At 38.4% G+C, this 27,384-nt stretch overlaps 1 protein-coding gene across 3 annotated transcripts in view; it reads right to left on the bottom strand.

The window, feature by feature from the left end:
• The window catches only part of LOC131074988 (CSC1-like protein RXW8), a 165,110-nt gene that overhangs the window by 55,267 nt on the left and 82,459 nt on the right, over positions 1 to 27,384 (bottom strand). For all 3 annotated transcript variants that reach the window (XM_058011741.2, XM_058011743.2, XM_058011742.2), the window contains exon 3: positions 15,996 to 16,151. In XM_058011741.2, coding sequence (XP_057867724.2) covers positions 15,996 to 16,151 — 156 coding nt within the window. The remainder of the gene's footprint in view (positions 1 to 15,995; positions 16,152 to 27,384) is intronic.

The raw sequence follows: 27,384 nt of genomic DNA, 5'->3' as shown, positions 1-27,384 counted from the left end.
AAGTTTGGTGCACTTCTCTCTAACCTTCTATTTCTGATTGGTGGTGTTGGGCTGTTAGGAAGCTGATAGCAGGAGTTCTGAGTAGTTTTGATTATGTTTTGAATGCATTTAGGGACTATACAGCCATTGCACCTACTACAAACAGGGTTTTTCAGCCTGAACCAATCTGATAGACATCTCCAGTTGGACATCTCATGCTTTTTAGTGGGTCTGGGTACCTGGAACTTGCATTTTTCTGTCATTTTGTGGCAATGCATCAATGATGGTTTGATTCTGTGTTAATTTGCAGCCTTTTTGGTAGCTACAATAAAGTTACAGGGGTGTGTTGGGGTGGTTAATTTGCTGTTACAGACCTGTAATATGCTCAGAACTGTATAGCAGAGCTGATCACATCTATATCAATTTGTTTATAAGGCACTGGAGGTGTAGTTCAAGGGTATAATCTCAGTTTAACTTTAGACCATTAGGGAGTGTGGGGCAAGAGTTAAAAGCTGTGTTGAGAGATATATACTTGATCGACAGCCTATATAGCAGCCCTTTTGGAGTCATCATCAGACCTGCAGACCTCTTCATTGTCGATGTTTCAAGGTATTTCATGTGAATGATCTATGTGTAAGGATCTTTCATGTATTGGCATCTCATTGTGCAAGTTTATCAACCAAAACATTTTTAACAACAGTCATACGAACATCGAAAATTCATATCACACTTCATGAAAGCAGTGTGTTCAGTATTTCCAAGTATATTTTATGATTTCTAAGTTAAAAAAAAATTAAAATTAGGGGTGGTCATTACAATTGGTCATTCAAAGGACTTCAAAGTGTAGAATATTTCAACTTGTTTATCAATTAAACAATGGAAAAAAGAAGTACAACAAATTCTTTGCTTGAATTTCTTAGACAAAGTCAGGATGAATTGGAAGGAACATTTCAAAAGGTGGCTTGGCATAAGTTTAAATCAGAACAAAAGCTCTCTTGCCATCAATCAATTTGAAGAGCCTCAATTTAAAGAAAAAACCTTGTGTAAAAAGCTTTAGAATGCAAGGAAAGAACTTGAACACCATCCTCAATCAAAAGATAAGCATTTATGCATTTTGGAGGAAGCTAAAAATTGCTTATATTCGGTAAATCAGTTAAACAGTGTGGGGATGCAATATGCTCCGAAGCTATCAATGACTTCTTTAGTTACACTGACATAATAAAGGAGGTATTTCAGGTGACTAGAAAGTTTCCAAGGTTTGGATAATAGTAGAAATCTCCACTTTTGTTTTAATGGAGATTTTTGATGTGTTTTGACAAATTTGATGTGCAAGGATGTCTCATTCCTTGCTGCCCATACATTACTTAGAGGGTCGTATTGCTCCTAAAGACTTATCTTGACCAGCAAAAAGATTTTTTATCTTGCTGTTATATTTTTCTACCAGCCTAGGTTTGCAAGTTGGACACTTTCTATTGGGTATTTGGAGGCTTGATAATGATTTATGGGAGTCGGACAATTTGAAACTTATTGTCCTAGGTTCATTTTTAATCCTATATGACACTGGAAAATATATCAATTTGTTATAATTATTGAATCTTGGTGTTTGGCTGAATTTTGATGACATTTGTACATGCTGTACTAGCAATCATAATACTCTGCTTCGAACCCATAACTAATCTGATTTTAATCACAGTCTGATTGTCAATTAGTTTTTGTGTTTGGATGCGTTTTGTGGATTTTTTGAGTCTCTTTTCAGCTGAAAATCAGTTGGGGTGTGTTGGAGTACATCTAGGCAGTGGTTGCAGTTGTGTGGACAGTGTTTCTAGTCAGTTATCAGCAGTGTATCAATCTGATTTTTGTGCCAGCAGTGTCCTGAGCACCAGAACAGAGTGATAACTCACATACATCAATCTATTGCATTATCCTTATGAGGTATTCTTAAGTTGGGTACATGATAATATTGAATTATCAATGTTATTTGGCCTCATTTTGATATTAAAGCAGTCAGATTTTATAATCAGAACTCTACATAAGACTTAAAGAAATAAGTGTATCTTATGTCATGTTGTTTTGAAATGTATTTCATGATAATCTTGTAAACCCTAGATAGTAGTACCCAAAGGAATCAATATGTATGCATTCATTTCTATTTTGTAAACTTCAGACGGTTTGTTGAAAAATTATCATTTGTATGCATTTCATATTGTACAACTAGATTGTTTACTGCCAGTTCATATAGCATTTCGTCATCCACCATTTTGGTGTTGATTTGACCTGTTTTGGCATTGAACAAGTTGGCATAATCGACCATTTTGGACAAAGTTGAGCTTAGACATTCTACCAATGCTTCCATTGTATTCATGCAATCCATCAGAGAGGTATTGATTAGGTTGACTCTGCCACCAACATGCTATGGTCAGCTTGCTGTCATTACTTCTTTATTTGCATTCATATAGTTTGTTGTGTGGTTGAAACACAGTCTAGTTTGCATTTTGGAAATAGTTAAGGGTTTTTTATCTAAGGTAGATCAGCTTGATTCTATGGAGACATAAATTGTTGTGCTCCCTAAAATGAATTCTTTGGTTATGCCAAAGCTTTTGAAACATCCCAATGAGCAGGCTGTTGTGACGTTTTCACACATCGCCCCATTGCAAATGGGGACCCCAACTTTTTCACTTTCCAACTTGGTGTTTTAGTTTAATTGTCTTAGCTTGGCAGTAGCTTTTAGTCCTTTAGCCTTTGCTTATGAGAGGGGCTTTTGTCTTGTCAGTTCAAAGGGAGTATGTTGATCCGTCTTTGAAAATGAGTTAGGATGCAAGGTTTGTCCTTGAAGGTGTGGTCAAGTCATGATATTCTAGTCCAGAATTCATGAGTAGGTGTCAAGACTGAAAAATGAGGGCAAGATTGAACGGAGTTCAGAATGTTGTCAAAGTGCAAAAAAATCTTGCAAAGTTGTCAAGCGGATTTGGGATTTTGAAATTGTTTAAAAATTAAAAGGGATGAAATTTTTTGTTTTGACAAGGAAAATTCCTTGTCAAGGTCAAAATTGACAGGATGGAAATAAGAGGACATTTGTGAAAGTCCTTGTCCAAGTTTAGGGAATTTCAAAGTTGGAATTCAGTCCTAGGTTGAAGAATCAATGCAGATCTGTCCTTGTTCTACGATGCAAATGTTGTCAAAGTCCACATGGATATCAATTTTCCCCAGTCCAGATGTGAAACAAGGATTCTAATCCTTGAGCGAATTTCATCCAGGTATTTATCATTTGAAAGTGGAATTATGATTAGATTTGTGGATTTCAAAGAGTGCAAGAATTTGTGAATTGGGAAATTGTTCTTAAGGATTCATGGATTCATTCTTTGATGATTTTATTCTTAAATTGATTTCTAACTTGGAACAATTTCTTTAATTCACATTGAAAATTTGATCCAAATCCAAATTCTTATTTTCTTGGATAAGCTATCAATGTTTCACCTTAATTGTCCTTCAAAATTCGGATTTTGAGCTCAGTATTCCTTAAATTCTTAGATTTTCTTTCAAAATTCCACGTGAGAATTGAATTTCCCTCTTTATTGAGATCAATTTCCTTGTTTCAAATTGAAAATCCATTTACAAAAAATCCTTATTTTTTATCAAATTCTTGAAATTCTTGGATTTTTCATCAATTATCCATGTCAAGGTTGATTTTCACTTCAATTGTGAAATCCTCATTTTTAATTCAGATGCAACAAGGATTTCCGATCTGATTTTATCCCTATTTAACTTAAAAATGGAAATTTTCCTTATCAAAATCCCTATTAAAATCGAATTTCCTCTATAAGGGATTAGAGTCTTGAATATGTTAATCCTTGTTTTGGGCCTAAAATAGGGATTTTTGTCATTTCACTTGTCCTTGTTTTTGAGGAAAAATCTGGATTTTTATCACAAGAATCCCTATCAAAGTCCGATTTCCTTCTCTTAGTGTAAAATCCGCATGAAGGCTGGAATTCTGACCTCATATTATCCTTGTTTTGCCCTCAAAATTGGGAATTTTCCTCAAACATCCTTATGCATATCAAATTTCCCTTTGAAGGTTCCTCTTCCTAGTCAAATTTCTCTTTGAAAATTAAGATTCAAGTCGGATTTCCCCGAATTGCAATTGAAATGCTGAGCGCTCTTTTATTAATAGCAATTTGAAATATAAACATCCAACGGAGAGTTGGACGACTAAGCAAGCAAGGGCATATTCGAATTTCAAATTATAAACAAAAGTCTTTTTAATGTCAAGTCGGTTTTATCAAGGAGATGATGCAACTCATGTTTGGAAGGCATATATAAGGAATGTGCAAAGGTAACATTCCATCATCATCCTAATCCATTTCAAAACCGTTTAAGGAGCAGATCAAGGCTCGAATTGAAGGAGCGGAGCTGCGAGTTAGGGCAGAATTTTATCCTTTTCTTTTCAACAAATTTCCAATCAAATTTTAGCATTTTAAGGTGCAAATTGGAGAGGTATTTTGAAAAGTTTCCTAGGTTTAAAGACTTATTTTTAGAGGTTCCTAAAACTGAAGTTACATTTCAGAGATGAGACGTTTGAGTTTCCTGGTTTAGAGAGTCATTTCCAAATTTGGGGAGGATTCTCAAGAGGCATAATTTGTGAAGTACACTATTGTCAAACTATGGGTGTTATTAATGAGAATCATATGAAATATATCATATTTTCAGTGTAGGCCATCATGACTTTAATTCTTAATGACAGTGATGAAATCCCAATCACTCTTATCTACTTTGTTGGTTGTATTGAGGCAAGAACAAAATACTTCTATAGCTATACATGGATTAGCTAAAAATGTTGTTAAATAATGTGCGCAAAAGTTGAAACCATACTTCTCAATTGAATGGATAACTGAAGAAAAAATGCAAGATGCACCTACTAGAAAAGAAGTAGCAAAAGTAATCTATATTTCTCATGCAAAGAGTCTTGGGAGCCTAGCCACCAATGTCAAAATAAAGAAGTAAAATAAGACGGTCAAAGAAGAGCATGATTATTTGACATGTCAAAAGGAAGTTGTTGATTTATTTAAAGAAACAATAAAGACAGATCAAGGCATGAACTCCTCTGATGGTGAGGAGAATGTTCCTAAACAAGAAAATTAGCAAAAAGCCCTTTCAATAGAAGATTATGTTGATTTTCAAGATGAAGTTTTCAGAATTTCAATTAGAGAAGAACAAACAATTGAATTTCTTGATGATTCATTGCTAAAGCATGGTACTGTTCTACTACCTGTTCAGAAAAATTGCAAATTTAGCTAAACCATTAGAGAGGTAGCTGATTTTGAAAATTATGCTACTCCTACAATTGACGACAAAGCACTAAATCATTGGAGAAAGTTGAAAAATTGTTTCCTCTGAATCTGAAAAGAAGGAATATTTCAACTAACATAGCTTTGTTTTGGATGGAAAACCAAGTGATTCATGGCTGTCATGGTTGAAAGACAAAAATACTGATTCACCCCCTCCCCCTCTCAGTACTTTTGTCTTTCAATTGGTATCAGAGCAAGGTGCTCTCTATTACAGCTTAAAATCCTGAGAGTTGATCCATCTTGTGTTGAAAATGAATCCCTTAGAAGGTCTGGCTACTAATAGAGCTCCCTTGTTTGGCGGTTCAAACTATGCGTTTTGGAGTGTTCAAATGAGAACATACATCATGTCATTAGGTTTTGATGTTTATATGAGTCTAGTTAATGGGTATTCTCTGCCCTCTCAACCACGTACAGATCTTGATGGAAAGAAGGCCTTTGAAAACAATGCTAAGGCCATGAATGCGATTTTGTGTGGTTTGTCTGAGTTTAAATTTGTCAGGGTCATGCACTGTGATTCAGCCCAAGCTATGTGGGGAAAATTATAGAATACCTATGAAGGGGATGAGAAAGTTAAAAATGCAAAACTACAAACACACAGAATGTTGTTTGAAGGCCTCAAAATGCGAGAACATGAAAACATAGCAGCATATTTCTTAAGAGTTGAAGTTGTAAATTCTTTTAAAGGTTTGGGAGAGAATTTGGATGATAAAGTTGTGGTTCCATAAATTTTTAAGTTGCTGCCCCTAAGATTTGATGCCAAAGTTTCAGCAATAGAGGAGATGGCCGAGTTAGACAAATTAACAATTGACAAGTTGCATGGCATCTCGACTGTGTTGGTGTAAATAAATATTCATTTTGGATATTATTACACTTACTTAAGTTAACTTAGGATAATGCATCTCTTCGTAGTTTGGATTTGAGACACTTAGGGAAGTGTGCACATAGGGATAGAGCTTGTAGGAGAAATTCCACCTTTTGTGGTCTTATTTTGCTGTTACACTCCACATTCGGTGGGTCATCCACCTCTTGTGGAATATTATATTATTTCTCCTACCTAACCCTAGTATTTCTTACCTACCCTTGTTTCTCATTGAGCCACATGTCATATTTGTGTGCTCATACATCCATATGGCCTTGCCTATATAAGCAGGCCTCTATTCATTGTATTGGTTAATCCAGTTGATCATTTTGCATATTGATGAGAATACAGTTTGTTCTTGTCATTCTATTGTCTCTTTTATGCTTTTCATTGTGCCCTTGATCTTGGCAAAATCCTACATGGTATCAGAGCTATTGGGGCTTCATTGATTGGTTTTTGGAGACATCGTGGAAGGCTTCTATTTTCGGATTTGGGGATCTTCATTTTGGGGGGGTATCATATAGAGATTTGGACATCACCGTTGAATCCGGGAGGCCGTTTCCATAAATTTCGACTATAAAGTCAACCTATTTTGGTAAGAAAATTTTTTTTCCCCATTTTGGCTATTATCGTACGGATTTCGAAATTTTTTTATTTATTTTTCGAAAAAAAATTTTAATATTTTCTGAAAAAATTTTGAAAAAAAAAAGGGGTTTTTTTGCTTTGTTTGGGGGTACGCAGAACCCCCTGTACCGCGTGTGCTGCGTTGCAGGGCCGTACTCTGTCATCTACAGGTCGTACCTGCGCCGCTGCAGGTCCACGTCGCCCATGCCGCCGCTAGTCTCCGCCTTCCGTAGGCCGCCGACGGCACCTGTTCACGCTGCCTCCGACCGTCTACCTCCCGCCGACCAGGACCCAGCCACCGCCGCCAGCAGCCTCGACTCCCGGCCCGCCTCCGGCGTCCTCGGCTCCAGCCGCTCCCTCCTCTCCGACAACCACCAAAACCGACGGCAGAAACCGCGTCCGCCACGTGGCAAGCAATCACTGGCCCGCGGGAAAAACCGTACATCTGCACAGTGCCACATCAAATCCGTACGCCCTATCAGCCGTACTGCACAGTCATCTGAGCAGTCAGCAGGGAGGCGAAGTTTTTGTGACGGTCATACGACCGTCAAATTTAACACAGTGAATTGCTAACGTCAGCACCACATTAGTAGCTTTTTGAAATTTTTTTGACCCCTCTCCATTGAGCTTTTCAGTTTTGCAGTCCAACTTTGAAAGGCCATATCTTGCTCATTTTTGCTCCTTTTTAGGTGCAATTTTTTTGAAATGGGCTAAAATTTCGTGATCTTCACAGTGGTGTGGTTATTTTCTGATTTTGGTGCACAAGTTTTTCAGAATTTTCGGATTCTCTCAACTGTACCTGTCCAATCCTCAATTCTACAACTTCAAAGGCTTCGTTTGAGCTCATACGACCTCCTTTTCAGGTGTCGTTTTTTTTTAAAGTGCTTATTTTTTCATCTACTTTCATAATCTATGATCAAATTTCAGAGATTTTGAGTGGAAATTGTACTTTCAGATATTGGTCTTCTTTGGCCTATTAGGTACTTGTAAATTGCTTGGATCTTAGTTAGATCTCTTGCATTATCAGTTTGAGTCTCTTTTGGCCTTATTGAGGTAGTTGTAAAATTGTAAATCAGAAGTCCACGTTGCCATTTTTTGCAAGTGGCCCATTGTATACGCACTACTTATAAAGTGCCAAAATCATCACATTTGGGGGGGGGTTCTTTGATTGAGTGAATTTGAGGGGGTGTCTTGTGTGATTGTGCCTTTCTTTGTGCTCTTTCCATTTTTGTTGCAATGAGTCCCAATAAATTTCCACCTTTAACTCCACATAATTATGCATCATGGAAAATTAAAGTATGGAGTAAATTAATGGAAAAGGGTCTCACACATTACATAGATGGAACAATAACAGGACCACCTGATCCTAAGGCTGATCCAAATGCTCAATTAGAATGGCTCACAAAAAATTGCATGGCTCTTGGAACCTTGTGCAAGTATGTATCAGATGACCTCATTTTTCACATTGAGAAGTGTAAAACAATCAAAGAGGCTTGGGATATGTTTCAGAAATTGTATGGTCAAGTTGATGAAATCAGAGGCTATCAGATTGACAATGAGCTCACCAACTTGGATCCCAAGAGTTTTGATACAATCCAAGATTATGTCACCAAAGCAAATGAGCTAAGAGAAAAGCTTAAGGATTGTGGAATTGACAAAAAGGATGCTCAGTTGATATTCAACTTGTTGGACAAGCTTGCACCAGAATATGCAGCATTTGTGTCTAGCTTCCAAACTCATCGTTTGACAGTGGGGAATTCTTATGTTATGCCTTCATTTGATGCTTTCACAGAAATGTTGATATTGGAACAATCTAAGTTGTTGAACATGGGGTTTCTCAAGTCTTCAAAGTCCAAGGCTTTGGTGGCTAATCAAGGGAATCAAGGAAGTCAAGGCAAAGATTCCAACAAGAAGAAGAAGCACTCTAAGTCTAAGCCACACCAGGAAAATGGGCAATCATCCTCTCCATCACAAGGCGATTTTTCATCCTCTTCCAAGAAGGGGACACCACCTAAGAAGGATAAACCAACTTGTGCATATTGCAAGAAGTATGGTCATGATGAGCATCGATGCCACGCAAAGAAAGTTGATGAATTAACCAATCTTCTTAAGAAAAACAACATCAACTTGCCATTTGCCTACACAAAGAAGGATTCATCTCCTTCCTCTTCCTCACAGTCTAAGGGAAAAGGGCAAGTATTTGTGGCTACAACAGGTTCTTCACAGCAATGGATACTTGACTCGGGTGCCTCATATCACATGGGTTCTACAAAGGAGCAGTTTTCTTCATTGGAGCCATCTAAGGTACCTCACATTTACATAGGTGATGATACACAAGTAGAGGTTGAAGGGAAAGGTTCAGTTGACATGGATGATGGAACATTTGAGAATGTTCTCTATGTTCCTAACTTGTCTACCAGCCTTCTCTCCATCTACCAAATCACTCACTATGGGAATGGGAAAAATGTTGAGTTTACACCAAATTCAGTTGTGGTAAAGGAACTTGATGATGATGCCTTGGTAGCAGTGGGACAAGTCAATGACAACTCAAGGCTTTATTCATTTTCCCACTTTGTACCAAGTTCACCTTCTAGGGCCTTGCTTACTCATTCAAATTCAGAAAGTAAGGTATGGCATGAGCGGTTTGGTCACCTCAACTACCGCTGTCTTTAGTAGCTAAGCACTAAAGACATGGTCACAGGTCTACCTCGAATCAGTTTTTCAGAGGGTGTATGTTCAGGTTGTTCCATGGGCAAGCATCCCGAAGAGAAGTTTGATAAAGGGAAAGCTTGGAGAGCTTTGGAAGTTCTTCAACTTGTTCACAGCGATGTAGCAGGTCCATTTCCAGCACCTTCATTTAGTAAGGCCCGCTATGTTCTCACCTTCATTGATGACTACTCCCGCTTCACTTGGGTCTACTTTCTCATTCATAAGAGTGAAGTATTTGACAGATTTCAGGACTTCAAGACTCGTGTGGAGAAGCAATCAAAGGAAGTGGGCAAGATTCTTCGCACAGATAATGGAAGGGAATATGTGAACAATAGACTTGAGGATTTTTGTACATTTGAGGGGATTGATCTTCAGCATTCTGTCGCATACACTCCACAGCAGAATGGGGTTGCAGAACGCAAGAATAGAACTCTCAAAGAAATGGCTAGTTGTATGATACATGCACATTCTCTTGATCCCGCCTTTTGGGCAGAGGCTATCAGTTGTGCCACACACATCCAGAATCGGGTTCCTCACAAAGCTTTGCAAGGTATTACTCCTTTTGAAGCTTGGGCTGGTAGGAAACCGATTGTGAGACATTTCAGAGTCTTTGGGTGTCCAGCATGGGCTCGCATACCTCCGCAGAAACGCAAGGCATTGGAACCACAGAGTCGACCTTGCATATTTGTTGGACATCTTGAGGGTGTTAAGGCATACAGATTGATGGATCCAGAGACACATGGGGTATTCATTGAGAGGAGTGTTCACTTTGAGGAAAGCTCTCCTAGCTTAGCCTCTCTACCTCCTCCACCTTCCTCCATTGTGGATAGTGATGTTAGTGATTCAGATGATGAGACTCCTTCAACTCCGGCTCGCAGGGTTACACCTCCGCAAGGTCCACTTGAAGTTGAGGAGCCTCGTTCTCCACCTCCACCTAGACCTCATTAGGCTCGATAGACACTTGAGTCCGCGGGTTCTCTTGTTGGGGATCCTTCGGATACACGGAGAACTCGATCACAACATCAGGATCTTCCACATGCATTCATTGCTACCGCTTCCGATCCACAGACATTTAGGGAAGCATCAGGGGTTCCTGAGTGGGACCAAGCTATGGAGGAAGAGTATAGTTCCTTGATGAGGAACAACACATGGGATCTAGTCCATCTCCCTAAGGGGAGAAAGATGGTTCGATGTAAGTGGATCTATTGGACCAAGTTTGCAGCGGATGGTAGTGTGGATAAGTATAAGGCTCGGCTTGTTGCGAAAGGTTTCTCGCAGGTTGCAGGTGTTGACTATACTGAGACCTTTGCACCCGTAGCCAAGATGAACTCCATTCGTTTGACACTTGCTATTGCTGCAGCTCATTGTTGGGTTGTACATCAGATGGATGTGAAGAGTGCTTTTCTTCATGGTGATCTTGATGAGGAGATTTATGTGGAGCAGCCACAGGGTTTCATCCAGGATACTTCCTTGGTTTGCAGACTAAGGAAATCTCTCTATGGCCTTAAGCAGGCCCCCAGGGCTTGGTACGCTAAGATGGATTCCTTTCTTCTCTCCGCAGGGTTCACCAGGTGTCATTCCAATCCGAATGTCTACATTTTGCGACAGGATGACTCTCACTTGATACTTGTGCTCTATGTTGATGACTTGATCATTACAGGGAGTACTTCATCCATCATTAGCAGGGTCAAATCTGCTTTGCATGATAGATTTTCTATGACTGACTTGGGTCTTTTGCACTACTTTCTCGGGATAGAGATTTCACAGTCACCTTCTGGGATTACATTATCACAGCCCAAGTATGCTCTTGATCTACTTGCACGCTTTCATATGGCTGATTGTAAGCCTGCCCCGACTCCCTTTCTTTCAGGTGTCAAGCTTGAGGCTCAGTGTTCTTCTCCACCAGTTGATGCCACTTTGTATCGTCAGCTTGTGGGTAGTCTCATCTACTTGACTCATACACACCCTGATATTTCATTTGCAGTTGGCATGGTTTCCCGCTTCATGCAGGAACCACATGAGCTTCATTGGAAAGCTGCCAAATGCATCCTTCATTACATCCAGGGTACACATCACTATGGGATTCACTATGCAGCAGGCACAAGACTTCGCTTGGTTGGTTACACAGACTCTGATTGGGCTGGCGATCTAGTTGATCGTAAGTCTACTTCTGGTTATAGTTTTCACCTTGGTTCGGGCCCCATTTGTTGACAGAGCAAGAAGCAACATGCTATTGCTCTCTCTTCGATTGAGGCTGAGTATCGAGGCACTATTAACGCAGCGACTGAGACCATTTGGCTCCAGCAGATTCTCATAGAGTTTGGATTCATCACTCCACGGCTGACAGTTCTACATTGCGACAATCAGAGTGCTATTGCAATCTCGAAGAACCCGGTCCAGCACCAGCGGACCAAACACATCGAGATTCATATGCACTATATCCAAGAGCTCATCCAGGAGCATGTCATTGATTTGCAGTATTGTCCTACAACGGAGCAAGTTGCTGACATATTCACCAAACCTTTCACCGAGAGTAAGTTCCAGCAGTTGCGAGCTCTCTTGGGGGTGCGGGATGTGTCATTAGGGGGGGTCAGCTGACTTCTCCTTCCTCTCTTATGGGGGGGACTTTTTCCTCCTTGAGGTTTTGTCCTTCTTCTTTGAGAGTCTTTTGTACATTCATCTCTCTTTTGGGGGGGAGTTTTTTCCCACTGGGTTTTCTCCCTTTCTCCGCATTGCATAGTTTTGCTTGCATTTGCATATTGTACATGGGTACCTATCATGGCCTCGTAGCCGGGACCCATCTTGCATTGTTGAGTTGAGTCTTCATTCCCCTAAGTTGCACTTAAGGGGGGGTGTTGGTGTAAATAAATATTCATTTTGGATATTATTACACTTACTTAAGTTAACTTAGGATAATGCATCTCTTCGTAGTTTGGATTTGAGACACTTAGGGAAGTGTGCACATAGGGATAGAGCTTGTAGGAGAAATTCCACCTTTTGTGGTCTTATTTTGCTGTTACACTCCACATTCAGTGGGTCATCCACCTCTTGTGGAATATTATATTATTTCTCCTACCTGGCCCTAGTATTTCTTACCTACCCTTGTTTCTCATTGAGCCACATGTCATATTTGTGTGCTCATACATCCATATGGCCTTGCCTATATAAGCAAGCCTCTATTCATTGTATTGGTGCGCTCATACATCCATATGGCCTTGCCTATATAAGTAGGCCTCTATTCATATGAAATGCGGACTAATGTTGAGAGTTCATCAAAGAAGGAAACAACTTTTAAAGCTTCAAAGAAGGATAAAGAAAAGGAGTAAAAATCTAGTGAAAGTTCAGAAGAAGACTCTGAGGATGAAGTGGCACATCTTGTTAGGAAGCTGAAAAGAGGCTTTGGTAAATATAAGGGCAAGTTGCCATTAAAGTGCTTCAACTGTGGGAAAATTGGTCACTTTGCATCAAAGTGTCCTTATGAAAAAGAAAATGACAGAGATGATAAAAAAGAATCAAGGTTCAAAAACAATCAGAATCTTAAGCTACTGCTACAAGAAGAAAATAGCAAAGTTTCTGAGAATAATATTGGACTAGAAGCTGCTGGAAAGTTTATTGAAGATCTTAAAGTGCATATTGAAGGAGGTAAAAAGATTGAAGAAGATCTCAAAAAACAACTCAAGGACAAAGAGGTTGCTGTAAAAAACTTGAAAATGAGGTTGTCTTATTGAGAAAGTTTAAAAAGTCTGCACAACAGTTCAGTAATGAAAATACCTTTCAGAATAGTACTATGACACTGGATGCCTTACTGAGCTCTCAATCGCAGTCCCTTGACAAGAGCGGAGTTGGCCATGATGAAGGTCAATGTTCTAAATCTTCTGGAGGTGAACAACGGAAGCCTAATGCTGGTTTTGTTTCTAAAAACAGAAATGGTAACTTCAGTAAGTTTTTTAACGCTAGACAAGCTCGTATGACTAGTTACAACAATGCTTATTTCTATGGTTACTATTTTTCTTGCAACTACTATGGTCATAAGGTTGTAAATTGCAGAAGATTCGCTAAGAAAAATTTCAGTTTTGTGAATCAGAATTATTTTGCTCCCTTGAGAAGTTATACTGTTGTTTGTTACAAATGCAATAACCTTGGTCATTCTGCAAAGTTTTGTAAGAGTGTGTTGATAGATTTGCCTAAGAAGGAGAATGAAAAAGAGAAAGGGAAGAGGAATATGAAAGTTTGGAAGAAGAAAGAAAAGTCAAATTCAAAGGTAGCCTTAGTTGTGCAGACAACTTTTCTGGCACAAAATGAGAAGGATATATGGTACGTTGACCTGACGGGTGACAATGCTTAAAAAAAATGAATGGAGGTAAAGTTAGATTTGGAGGTAGTTCTTCTACAAGAGTTTAAGGTATAGGCACTCTTGTTTTAAATGATGGTGAAACAAAAGTAGAAAATGTTTTATATGTTAAGGGCTTGAAACACAATCTATTAAGTGTCAGTCAGCTACATGACCAAGGATATGATCTTGCTTTTAATTCAAATTGTTGCACTATAAGCAAAAGTGAGAAACTTATTGCAAATGCTACTAGGGCAGCAAACAATATGTATATTCTTGATGATTCTACCAGTGAGATGTGTTATTTAAGTCAGTTTGATGAAGCTTGGTTATGGCATAGGAGACTTGGGCATATGAATTTCGAAAATCTGATTAAAATCATCAGGAAGGAAGTTGTAAGAGACATTTCATAGCTTGAGAAACCAGCTAATGTTGTTTGCAAAAATTGTCAGATGGGGAAGCAAACAAGAACTAGTTTTAAATCCAATGACTTATCCAATTCCAAACCACTTTAGTTAGTTCATATTGACCTATGTGAACTAGCAAGGACAGCAAGCTTGCAAGGTGAAAAATATTTTATGTTGTTAATAGATGATTTTACTCGTATGACTTGGGTGACATTTTTGAAACAAAAGTCTAAATCCTTAAAAAAATAGAAAGCTTTTAAAGCCTTAGTTGAGAATGAAATGGATTTGAAAATTAAATGTTTGCGCTCTAACAATGGTGGTGAATTTACATCTAACAAATTTGTGAGATTTTTTGAGCAAAATGGAATAAAAATACAGGTTATACCACCCATAACACCTCAACAAAATGGTGTTGTTGAGAGGAAGAATAGAACAGTTCAAGATATGGCTCGTTGTATGATGAATGAGGCCAAGGTTAGTGATGCCTTTTGGAGAGAAGCTATTCATACATCTGTTTATATACAAAACAGAGGTTTGTTAAGAACTAAATATAATAAGACACCTTATGAGCTGTGGAAAGGTAAACCAGCAACAGTTAAATATTTTAAAAATTTTGGTAGTCCTTGTTATATCAAAAGAGATGATGATAATCTAGGTAAGTTTGATCCTAGATCAAATGAGGGCATTTTCTTGTGTTATTCTTCTAAGAGAAAAGCTTATAGATGTTTCAATAAAAGGTTGCATAAGATTGTGGAAAGTGTTAATGTTAAAGTCCATCAAATTACTAATACTTCTTGTGAGAAAGGAAATGGCAGCAGCAGTGCTCAAAATAGAGCTCCAACTCTGGTTTTCTATAGAACCACTTCAGAAAACGGCTCTGGGAACATCTACCGAAACACTTGAATAAAAGAAATGCCATGCTAAAAAATATCTACAGATGCAACAAAACACAAATCTCCTAAACAGGACACTTTGCAAAACAAGAAATGCTTCAAACAGGATGAATGCAGCCATAGAACACTAGACACTGCCATTGAATAAAAACAAAGACATCAATGACAAAACACATTCAACAATGATTTGTGTCATGATTCATAGGTTTATTCCAAAGAGTAAAATTTGCTTTATTTTTTTTAACAAAGAAAATAAAAACGGTGAATTACATAGATTTAAGGATATAATGATTAGGAAACACCAGTGGATTGGATGATTAGAGGTTGTTATGAAATTCATGCTCAAATTTTTTGTTTGTGTGCTAATAAAATATGGATGATATTAAGTTAGTACCTTGGAGTTATCAGTTAAGCATCCAACCACACTAAATGTCTCAAATATCAATAACCTTATACAATGTCATGAAAAGAGTTGTATTTAAGGGTTTTTCAAAGACGAAAGATATAAAAACTAATTACAATATTGTATATGTTATCTTCTTCCAACAAATAGAAGCTAAGTTCATGAAATTCAAGGTGTTTGTGTTTTTCTTGTAGATTCAACTAGTATGCAAACATCTGCTAGCAGAATCTATAGAGTAAGGGATTGATTAGAAAAGTTCTTGCATAGATACCATTCCTATAATGTTTTCAAGTTTCTGAAGTGAAAAATGCATACAAAAAAGTATGCAAACACTTGCAACTCACACTCAATATTCACAAGAAAGAAAAAACACCATAAAAAAGTACGCAAACAATAAAAATTTGTATTCATTTTTTGCAGGGTGTTAAAGAATGGCACTAGCATCTTACCTTTTTGAGCCACCTGGAATGTGTAAAATGGTGAATATATCTAATGATTCAGAAGCAATACGAGAAAAATCTCCAGGCTGAAATTTTGCACTAGTGTAATTTATTGGAAGTAGAACAAAGATACATAGGAGAGCAGAGATCCCAAATATACGTATACTGCACAAGAGAAAACTAAGCATTAGTGATTAGATCAAGAATAAATGACAATTATTAATGAAACTAACTAATCTAAATAAATGACAATTTCAAACTGAAAAGACTATATATGAAAAACATCAAAAAGTAGGACTTATTAGATTGTGAAAAAAAGAGATAAGTGGAATCAAAACTTGTGTTTTCTTCACATGTACCCCCAAAATTATTTTAACTGGCTAGAGCAGGGATACCACACATTGTAAGAAGACCATTCCATCTCTTGCTTCAAGGTAAGATGACATGCATAGTAATGAGAAGACAAGAACTAGTAATCGTACTAGTATGAGAGGTAGGGACAGGTAATAGCACAACATTTTCAAAAAACAATTGGAGATATATGCTTGGAGATGTTTTAAAATTACAAAATTAACATATTAAAGTACCCAATAGATGTCAAACAATAAAAAGTTTAATTATATTGATATTTGATCTTTTGTAGTGGTTGTTAGTGTCATGGAGGAGGTCTTGGACCCCATTCTTGTATGCAGTGGCAATTCTTCAAAATCTTGAGATCTATTGATAAGAGATATTTATCTTCATGTAGTTTAGAGATATTGACATCTTAGTACCATTGGAGGACTCTTGGAGTCTTTGGTTGAGGTGTCAATGATGTTTTTGTGGTTAGATAGATCATCCTTGTTTCCAAGATGGATGTTATTGTGCCATGGTCATCTCTTGATTTCACATTAGAGTGTTGACATTTGGGACACATATGATCTTATGTTGACGAAATTTAGATAAAAAATTCTTGGATCTGAGTTCCAAATTCTAGAGTTGGAGCTTCGATGGTGATTTGTAAATATCTAATTGATGAGTGGTGTAATCATTTTGCTTGTGAGATTCTAGTTATTGTGGTGTCGCTTTCGAGTTTGATTGGCATATAATGATTGTTTGTACACCTATTCTAGATTCAGGTGAGGCTAGAGATCTGTTGTTCTTGAAGATTGTGTGTTGAGACGGCTTCCCTTTGAAAGATAATCCTACACCTAGGTTGAACGAGAGTTCAACATGGACCCTTTGAAGAGATTGTTCTTGGAGAAAATCATTGTAGCTTGATGTATCCTAGAGGAGAAATCTCATTCCCCACTCTTGGTTCTCTCAACAATGAATCATCTAATAGTTATTTGCCCACCTTGTTTCCAAATGCATTTTGTTTTGTGCTTTTTTTCTAATGGAGATGAGTCTTGAACTATGGATGTCAGTTTTTGTGGGCTTATTTGAGGATTGCTTGGCATAGTTTCTTTTTCCTTTATCTCCTTATGTATATAAACTTGTTATGAAAACAATATTGAGGAGTGTAGAGGATGGTTTCAGCTTCTTCTCTTGGTTTTGGGAATAGATGTTATTGAAATGATCTTTTGTTTGAGAGGCGTACATCCTAGTTGAACTATTCATTCATAGTACATGTTTGACTTTTGAGTTGAATAGTTGATTGTTGAAAAGGCTTTTCTATTTGAAGCCTTGCGAAGATCTTACTTGTCATACTTTAAGCACTTAGAGGTGTTGGTAGAAGGGCATGCTACATGGTTTTCATTTGTAGGTTCTCTCTGCAGTCTTCTATTTCTTCCTTGCAGTTCAAGTTCACATAATATTGGAGTTAAGGTTTGTGGGGAGCTATTGAGATCCATATGTTTCTAGCATGGAGGCTCTTTAATCTATTTCATTTGTTGAGTATAAAAGACTTGGGAGTGCTATGGAGACTAGTGTTGAGAGAGTTGTTTTTTTAATTCACAAGTTCTACATATCTTTGTGGACATTCCTTGGTATTAGATGATATTGATGAAAATAGCTACACCTTCGATGTGAGTGCTAATGGTCAACTTTTAGATGCCTTGGTTGATTTTAGATTTGACATTACACATGTAGTGGTTGTTCCAAGGGTTTTCATGATTTCTTTATGTAGTATAGTGAATATATAAAGACTTGTGTGGATTGGGTTGGATATGTTGTTGGGACCTTCCTTAAGGTCCAGCTTCTAGGGGATAGGCTAAGGAAGATTGGAATAGAGGGATCTCAAGAAATAGTCCCTTGGTTTCAATTCCTCCTAGGAGTTTACACTCGAGTGGAAGCGTAAGGACATGGAGATATGGGAAGCGAGTAGCTCAAGGAACTCCAAGTGATGAGACTTAAAGTGGACTTACATTGGGGAAAGTACCAAGGTCCAAAGTACTCATAGAAGTTTGAGCTCTAAAGGACTACATGAGGGTTGGGGTCCAAAGACAAGGAACATAGATCCCAAGTTTCCCAAAAAACCTAACATCTACAGAAACACAATATAACAAACTACATATAGAAAGGCAAGGGTTGGGGTTCCAACAAAACATAGAACCCTAAGACCTAGTGTAGAATCATACAAATACCAAATTCACCTAGAGGCCCGCAATCCAGGGAGTACACAAAGGCCCAAGAAACACACAAACACATGAAACCCTTTAACAAACACGTGACCTCCATAACAAATGGTGAACCCATGTGGAATTTCTCATATAAGGTGGGTAAATAACAAAAGTGCAACAAAAGGGGACCCAAACCTAGCCAAATATGCAAATTTTGAGGCATGCAAATCTTTAGTGATTTAAAAAAATTGAATAGTTGGAGGTGTGAAGGAAAATAAATAAAAATAAGATAGAAGACCCAAAGTAAAACACCTATAAAAGAGTTGTCATGGCTCACATGAAGTAATTTTATCATCATTTTACAATCAACCTTTCAAAAATTTGAGCATTGCGTTCGATTTCACAACCAAGGACAAAAACCCTTGGCTGTTTGGAGATCTTGGAGGAAAACCCACTTGAATTTCTCCTATTAGATTTGGGGATTAAAACCCACATCTCCAAAATAGGCATTTCTATCATATAATTTCATGTGAGCTGAAATTGTTGATCTTAATGCAAATTTTCGGATTTAAAACTATTATATTTGCAAACAAAACTTGTGTTCATGATGTTGTAATGTCCCTTTCCTAAGCACTTCAGTCGATGGACTATTAGTTGATTCATTGGGTTCCTATAAGCTAATAAGTTGGGTTAGGGAAGTTGTGATGACAATTGGTTCCCACAGACGTAGGACTTTCATTGAGTTTAGTTAGTTGAGATGTTTGTAATGCCCTATCCTAGAGTGAATTTGTATGGTTTCCTAGGCACTAAGTCAGTTGTCAGTATTTCTATTTTTAGTATAGTCACTGGATGTAGCTAATGCTGATATTTCGATATTTGATATAGTCTAGTTCTTTTAAATTAAATAAACATAAGCTATAAAGTTATGACGTTAAATTAAAGATTTAACTTTATCATTATTTTAACATATTTCATAAAATACTATATGGGTGCCCAATATTAAAGTAAAAGTGTTTAAATTTAAAGATATGGGTGCCCAATATTAAAGTAAAAGTGCTTAAATTTAAAGAATGGGTCCTTTTTGAGATTGGCACCACTTTGGGGAGACAAAAGTGGTTTTAAATTAAATTAAAAAAGCAAACGCAAAACGAGTGTGGCTTTTTAGGAAGAAATAAAAGTGAGTTTCAAGAGTTCATTTCATATGCTTGGTTTATATTTTGAAAATCTTCTTTGCTGGTTGAACATGTTCATCCTGTGGCATTATGAGGATAGAGACCCTTGCAAGGAGAATCCTCCACGTTGATGAGAGACCCAATTTGGAGGATTACTTGGTGATTTCATCCTGAAATTACAATTGGATTTATTTATTAAGCTTCATTTTGAGATTTTTCAGAGATTATTGCATATCAAGTTATTGAGGACCAAATTGGATGGAGTTGGGAGATTGTTTTTTGCTTATTGTTGGTTGTACATTCACCTTAGCTGTCCATACACTCCTCTTGGCCGGCCAAACACTTTTCTTGGCTGGTCATACACTCTTTTTGGTTGGCCATACTTCCCAGAAGATGGCAAGAAGGTTTGAAGGGGAGAGGAGGGGCAGAATTGAAGTCAGTTTGTTGTTGTTAGGGAGTGTTTTGGGCCTACATCATCAAATTTGATCATTTCATGGCCTTAGGAGATGATAATGGAGAGTGGTATCTAAGTCACTATTGCTAGTCTATACATTTTAGTAATACTTCAAACTTCTTTATTTTTGGAGTTAATGGGTATACTTGAAATGTATTGGTAAATCATTTTAGCTATCTAAGTATTGCCCATTTTGATGATATATTGTACTCTCTATTGTGAAAATAAATTTGAGCTCTATCTTTCCTGTGGAGTTTTCTAAATATTGTCATTTCCTAAGTTATTATATTACTACAAGTTTATTTATTGTGAAACAAATAATCTACATCTTGCTCTTCAACAACAAACACTCCGAGACAAAAAATCAAAACAAAAAAAAAAGTGTATGTTACAATGGTATCAAAGCAATGTATCCTGCCATCTTGAAGGGTTCATCACGATAGAGCAATGATATGTCAAGATTTGACCAACAACCTTTCACACAGCACTATGACACGCATCAACAAGCCTAATACAAATCTGGTTGTAGAAGAATAGAGGGCTATAGACGGACAAAGAACCAGTAACATGGGTGACAGAGATCCAAGAGATCCAGTAGAAGTTCATTTTTTGAACTTTATGGATGCTCTAGTTAGAGGGCACTAGATTGTAGAAGAGCACAGGCTGCAAAGTTGAGAGCACAGGAAACAAATCAGCACTTGGGCTTGTTGACAAAATTAATGGCTCAATAGTTTTGGGTGAATGTGGATGCAAACAATGCAAATAATACCAATAATGCAAATATTGGAGGTAATAATGGTAAAGGAGAGAACTCAGTTCATGGTAGGAATGCAAATCAACAAACAGGAACAATAGCTTCTAGACCTCTTATGCCTACCTTTCCACCTAGGGACCAACCACAAGTTGATAATTAAACTGTTGTCATTTTACGACACCCTTTGTCCATCAGTGAGAATAGATCAAAGATATGTTCAATGGACCAGCGCTGCCCTAGGTGATCAAGGACAAAGCCAATCGTCATGAAGTGTTAAGTGTTGTCTTGTCAGGAGGTAGGTACCAAGCCTTTTCCTTCATGACCTTGGAATCCCATAACCCCCAAGTTCCAAGCCTTTTCCTCCATGACCCCGGAATCCCAGAACCCCCAAGTTCCAAGCCTTTTCCTTCATGACCCTGGAATCTTGGAACCCCCAAGTTCCAAGCCTTTTCCTTCATGACCCTGGAATCTTGGAACCCTGGAATCTTGGAACCCACAGGTTCCAAGTCTTTTCCTTCATGACCCCAGAATCCCAAAACCCCCATGTTCCAAGCCTTTACCTTAACGACCCCGTAATCCCAGAACCCCCAGGTTCCAAGCCTTTTCCATCATGACCCTGAAATCTTGGAACCCCCAAGTTCCAAGCATGTTCATTCATGACCCCAAAATCTCAGAACCCCCAAGTTCCAAGCCTTTTCCTTCATTACCCTAGAATCCTAGAACCACCAGGTTCCAAGACATTTCCTTCATGACCCCGGTATCTCAAAACCCCCAAGTTTCAAGCCTTTTCCTTCATGGCCCCGGAATCGCAGAACCCCAGGTTCCCAACTCCTCTCCCCTTGCAGTAGAACCTGACATTTGACTTCCAATGACTTGAGACACTTCTAGTTGATGTGATCAACACACAAGGTTCTTAATGCTCCACCAACCTGTTGACGTGTCTGGAATCGCATTGTTGCAAACTCCATACGGCCAACGTAGAATAGAATAGCCAATTGATTATCCTACTCTCTCTTGAGATAAGGAAGTCTCTAATGCTGTTTTCTAAGTTTGATCAAAGGAGACAACCTCAAGGTTTCTTTTGTCAGGTCTTGACTGCGGGATCTCTCAGTGGCTTGATGTGTTTTGTTGGAAACACAAGGGGACTTACAATTTGCAACAAGCTAGTCTGTTGTGATTCTCGAATTATGCAATAAAGAGCAAAAGGAAAGGTTTAGGAGATCTAAAACTAACAACACGGGTATGTGGGTAGACGGATTCAACATAACCAATTCCTGCTTGGCCAAAATAGCTCACAACCTTACAGGAATGGTGCAATCTTCAAAGGGACTTGGAAGATTTTCAGACTGGAGACGCATAGCTAAGCACCCAATTCTGCCGCAGCTCAGATGAACATCTGCAATTGAACTAAGCACAATCGAAGGCTTAGGTTAACCACACAAAAGGATACACAATAAGCATATCCTCAGTGGTATGAGCCCGAATCTATCAAATACCTGCACACCCAAAATAGAAAGATCTATCTAAAATGCTGAGAGAAACCATGCAAACAGGATGAAAACAAGACAATAAACACCAAATCAATGTCTATATATTGATTTCAGCTGCATATTACAACAATTTTTGTAGCATCTCTATGCTACTGCTAAGATCTAAACTATTCTAACTCTAAAATCTAACTATCTAACCATCTCTGACTATCTAACAATCTCTAACCCTTTACAAAAGAAAGGCCTCTGCCTTCTATAGATATTACAATTTTGAATCGAAGGCTAGGATGGACTGCATCCAAGGGTCCTGATCTGCCTTCCAGAAGCTAGCAACTTTGACCCATGCCTAATCAATTCTCAGTTATCCAACCAACCACAATTTCAACCACCTACAACTGTTTTGGCATTAATTTGAGTCTATCCAATCTTCTTGGTGGTTGGGAATAGTTATCCACAAAAATATCTTGCACGGGACCCATAGGCAGTTTACAATAAAGCTGTTTCAGTTTTAAAACTGAATTTTTGGACTTAAATCCAGCTGTGCACTTTCTTGAGAATGCATAGACTGAGGCATTCAGAGTGTTCTTTGGTCTTTGGTCCCGGTGGTGGACTTCATCTTTGTTCAGCGGAACGGTTCCCAATGCTCGGTTGTTCTCACGCTCTTGCATCTTTTCTTTTTCTAGTCTTCAGCGCTTCGCCTTGAATTGCGATCCTTGATTTGCGTTTCAGGTTTTTATCCTGGTTCTCCAATGACGTCCTGCGATCAATCAACCAATTTTATTTCATTAAATCAATTTGAAAAATTAAATAATTTAATTTAACAAACATTAAATTTAATTTACGACGTCTGGCTTGAGAAGCTTTTTGTGAGATGTATCTTGAAAATGCTTCTCCTTTCTGTTCGAATGTGAAATCTGATCCTTGGTCGATTTACTTCTGCGTGATTTTACCTTTGGAGTCTTGGGCGTTTTGAAATCTTCTTATGGCATTTGAATGGTTTCTTATAGCGCGATTTTGGAGGTTTGAAGAACTTCTGCAAATTTTAAAACTCTAACTCTCATGCTTTTCTGGTGAATTTCGGAGAACTTAGACGCTATTCTGCAATTTTCAAACTACGTTTTCCAATCCTAAGGGCGAACTTCGTATGCCTTGGCATATTTTGTGATTTTGAAAGAACTTTGGAGCATTCACACCCTTTTGCAAATTTGGAAGTGTTTCGGATTTTTTGCATGTTTGGAATTTTGCGTTTTTAGGCCAAATTCGGACCTTTTAGCATGTTTCGCAACTTTTCCAAAAACTTCGGACCACTGGGCATGTTTGGAATTTTGCATTTTAACCCTCTAGCGAATTTCGAAGTGCTTGGGGTTTTTGTTCCAGCTGAAGGGTAATTTTCGGACCTTGAACCCTTCTGCAAATTAAAGAAAACTTCGGACCCTTTGAAGCGTTTTTGGCAAACTGGGAGTTTTCGGAGCTAAATGCGTTTTTTGTAACCTGTAGAAATTTCGGACCTAAATGCCCTTTGTAAAACGCATTTGCGAATTTCGAAGGTTTGAAGGCGTTTTTGAAAATCGAAGTTTTCAAGTGTTTTGGGCGAACTAGGAATATTTTCGGACTTAAACCACCTTTTGGCAAGTTTTTTACTTTTTCAACTTTTTGCCCCATGGTCCGAAATTGAGGATTTTAAGTGATTTTCGAACCTCTGGGGTCTTTTTGCAGATTTATAACAAACTTTCAAATTTCGGAGCCAAGGTCCGAAATTGGGCGTTTAAGTGAAATTCAGACCTAAAAGCACTTTTGGCAAGTTAAGTGAATTTCGGACCACCAGCCAGTTTTGTCAACTTTTTCACTTTTTGGCCCAGGGTCCGAAATTGGAGGACTTAAGTGATTTTCGGACCTCTGGGGGCTTTTTGCAACTTTTAAACATTTTGCAGTTTTTGCCTCTGGGTCCGAAATTGGGCATTTTAGCGATTTTAGACGTTTTCTTCAAGAAGCGCGAGCTTGGGCACTTGGGCAAGTTTGGCCAGTTCTCGCTGAAGGATCATTTAATGGAATATAACATTTAAGTATAGGAATCTTATACTTTAAGTTATATTCCATATATACTTTCAGGTTGTTTGAGAGTGGTTTCAAACCTCCAAGAGTTATATTGCAAATTCTAGTTTTTGGAGGATTCCTCAGTTTTCAGACAGCCAAATTTCAGGATCAGGACATTCCAAACTTCGCCAAATTTCAGGGCATTTGAAGATCAAGACGACATTTCAGACTCCATCACTCACCAACTTGATCCTTCATATCCCCTTCCTCTTCCGCAAAGACAGAAAGGCACAAAACCAGGGGGTCCCTGTCCAAGACGGGGATGGGTGTGCGATTCGCACAACACAACCCTTGTGACTTGTCTACTTTCATTCATGATGCTACAGGAGCACATTTAATGCTTTTTGTAGGATTGCCATCAAGTGTAGTCTAGGGCCATGGTTATTTGATGGCCTTCATATCAAGTTTGCATGCTTTGACTTCGGAATGTCAAAGAATCCACCTTCTAGAAGTACTTTTCTTGGGATTGCCTTGTTAGGCTATGGCCAAGTTGCTTGCATGCACACCAAGTCAAGTTTGTGCACTTCCTTGACTGACATTCCTCTATGCACATCAAGGTCAAGGCTTCTCCTCCTTGACCATTGGCCTCTCCTCTACGACTTGTTTGCTATATGTAGACTGTCAAGCCTCATTGTAAAGGGTTCTCTCCCTGCTGACTTGAGCTACTCTTCACTCTTCCATTTCTCTTAAAGACTTGTATATTATCTTGCATTTCTGCACCTATAAGTTTGGCCATTGGCCTTAGAATGAATCGAAATTATCATTCTTGCCTCCCTTCAACTGCATGTTGTGTATGTTTTCTTACCTTTATTGTAAGTGTATGTTTTGTGGCTTTCTCTCACGTATATGTTGTGTTGACTTGTTTCTAAGTGTGACTTGTGTGAAACCTTCTCCCCTTTTGACATTTAGCAAATTCTAACCTCCATACATGCATTTGGGGTCATTCATACAATTGAAGTTTGTGCATCTCTAGGGTATTTCAATTTATTCTATGTCATTTTGAGGTGGGGAGATGAACATCTCTTATCTTGGTGCATCACCTCCTTTCATTTCAGCAATTAAATTGAGAAGGAAGTAGGCCTTCTCCGAATAGTCAACCCCATTGCGCAAGGTCCCACACTTCGGGGTTGTTTCCATGTTTCACGAGGTTGCTGAGTTCATAGCTCATAAAGGGTGCAAACTTTTGTGACAACAATTTCTGGCATGCCTAGTGGGACGGACTTTCAACTTGCATGCTAAGGATTCAGTGTTGTTCTTAGTATCTTGGCCTTTGGAGGCAGTCATCATTCAAGTGCTTGGTGAATCTACTCACAAATCCAGTCTCTTATTCATGACATGTTGATAATTTCATGCCCAGAATTCAAACAAGAGCGTCTTCTAGAGGTAATTTCCAATTTTCAGAACTCTCATTTTCAAGTTCTAGAAGGTGGAGAGGTAGACATTCATTGTCACCATTAGGGCCAAGTCTCATCCTACCCCTCCATTTACAAGACCATTGTACTCTAGGGCTCTCACCACTCATATCAATAGACCATTGTTTCACAATGCCAGAAATCAAGTTTTCATTACCTTCAATGCAAGGAGTCCTCTCATTTTAGCCCAAAGAAATGATATACCAGTGACTGCATTAAAGAGTATACCCTATTTTATTGGTGAGATAACTACTTCTCCCATAGAGCACATTCAAGACATTGCAAACATCAACTATGTCCATAATGTCACTGAGGATGATGTTGTTGTTAGGCTCTTGGCCACTTCCTTGAAAGGAAAAGCTTTGCAATGGTATAGAGGGTTGCCGCCTAACTCTATTCATGATTGGGACGAATTTGGGGAGAAGTGTGACCATTTTGAAGACAAAAGTGATCACATATCCCTAGTTGAACAACTAACTACAATCAACATGGCACCTCATGAGTTCATTAGACACTTCAATTTTTTATTCCAAAAGACATGGAATAGAATCCCTGCCCTAGTAAAGCCATCTCCCAATCATGCCGCCTTGTATTATCTAAGAGCTCTCAATAGTGATGTAGTTGTCATTATACAATCAATGGGTGGAACTTCTCTACTAGATGATATGTTAGTGATAACCTTGAAAAGTCTCCCTAAATCCTATGAGCACTTCATAGAGACTCTCAACATTACGTCTACGAATGTTGATCTGAAGTTTCCAGAGTTATGCACCAAACTTCTACAGCAGGTTCATTGGAAATAATAGTTTGGTAGCATTGCCACTTCATCCTCCTCAAAACAAGTCTTTGCAACCAAATCCATTCACAAGGATAAAGGCAAAGCTCAATCCTCTCAGTCATCTCAGGAGAAGGGCTCCAATCAGTCTCAAGAAGGTTCGAAGAAGAAGGTTTAGTGCAATTATTGTCACAAACATGGCCATATGATCAAGGATTGTCGCAATCGGATAGCTTCCGAATAGTGGAAGCGAGGGGGGGTCTCAGCCTAAAGCCAATGTTGCTGAGCACACAGAGAAAAAAGAGTTTGCCTTTTACGCCTTCATGGCTTAAAGACCTACAAACCATGTGAAATATTTTTCCAGGTATATAGATTCTGGTGCTTCTCGGCGTTTCACTCACAGGCGTGATTGGTTTATAGAGTTCTCTCTATATGGATTCAGTCATATTTGGAGGAGGTGAAGAGTATATCGTTGTTGGCAAGGGCAATGTTCAAATACAGTCTGGTGGGAGGAATCTCATATTCCTCAATGTATACTACATTCCTAGCATGGAACTAAACCTACTCTCAATGAGTCAAATCATGCGGTATTCTCCTCAGCTTGATGAGATATTCAGTGCACACAAGTGTTTGATTGTTGATTGTGTGACACACACTATTGTAGCTATTGGCATTGAGGATCATGGTCTTTACCAACTTGTGGATAC

This window comes from Cryptomeria japonica, chromosome 5 (genome assembly GCF_030272615.1).
Source record: "Cryptomeria japonica chromosome 5, Sugi_1.0, whole genome shotgun sequence".
Lineage (NCBI taxonomy): Eukaryota > Viridiplantae > Streptophyta > Pinopsida > Cupressales > Cupressaceae > Cryptomeria > Cryptomeria japonica.
Note: the sequence above shows the minus strand (reverse complement) of the source record. Positions and strands in the feature narration are given on the sequence as shown.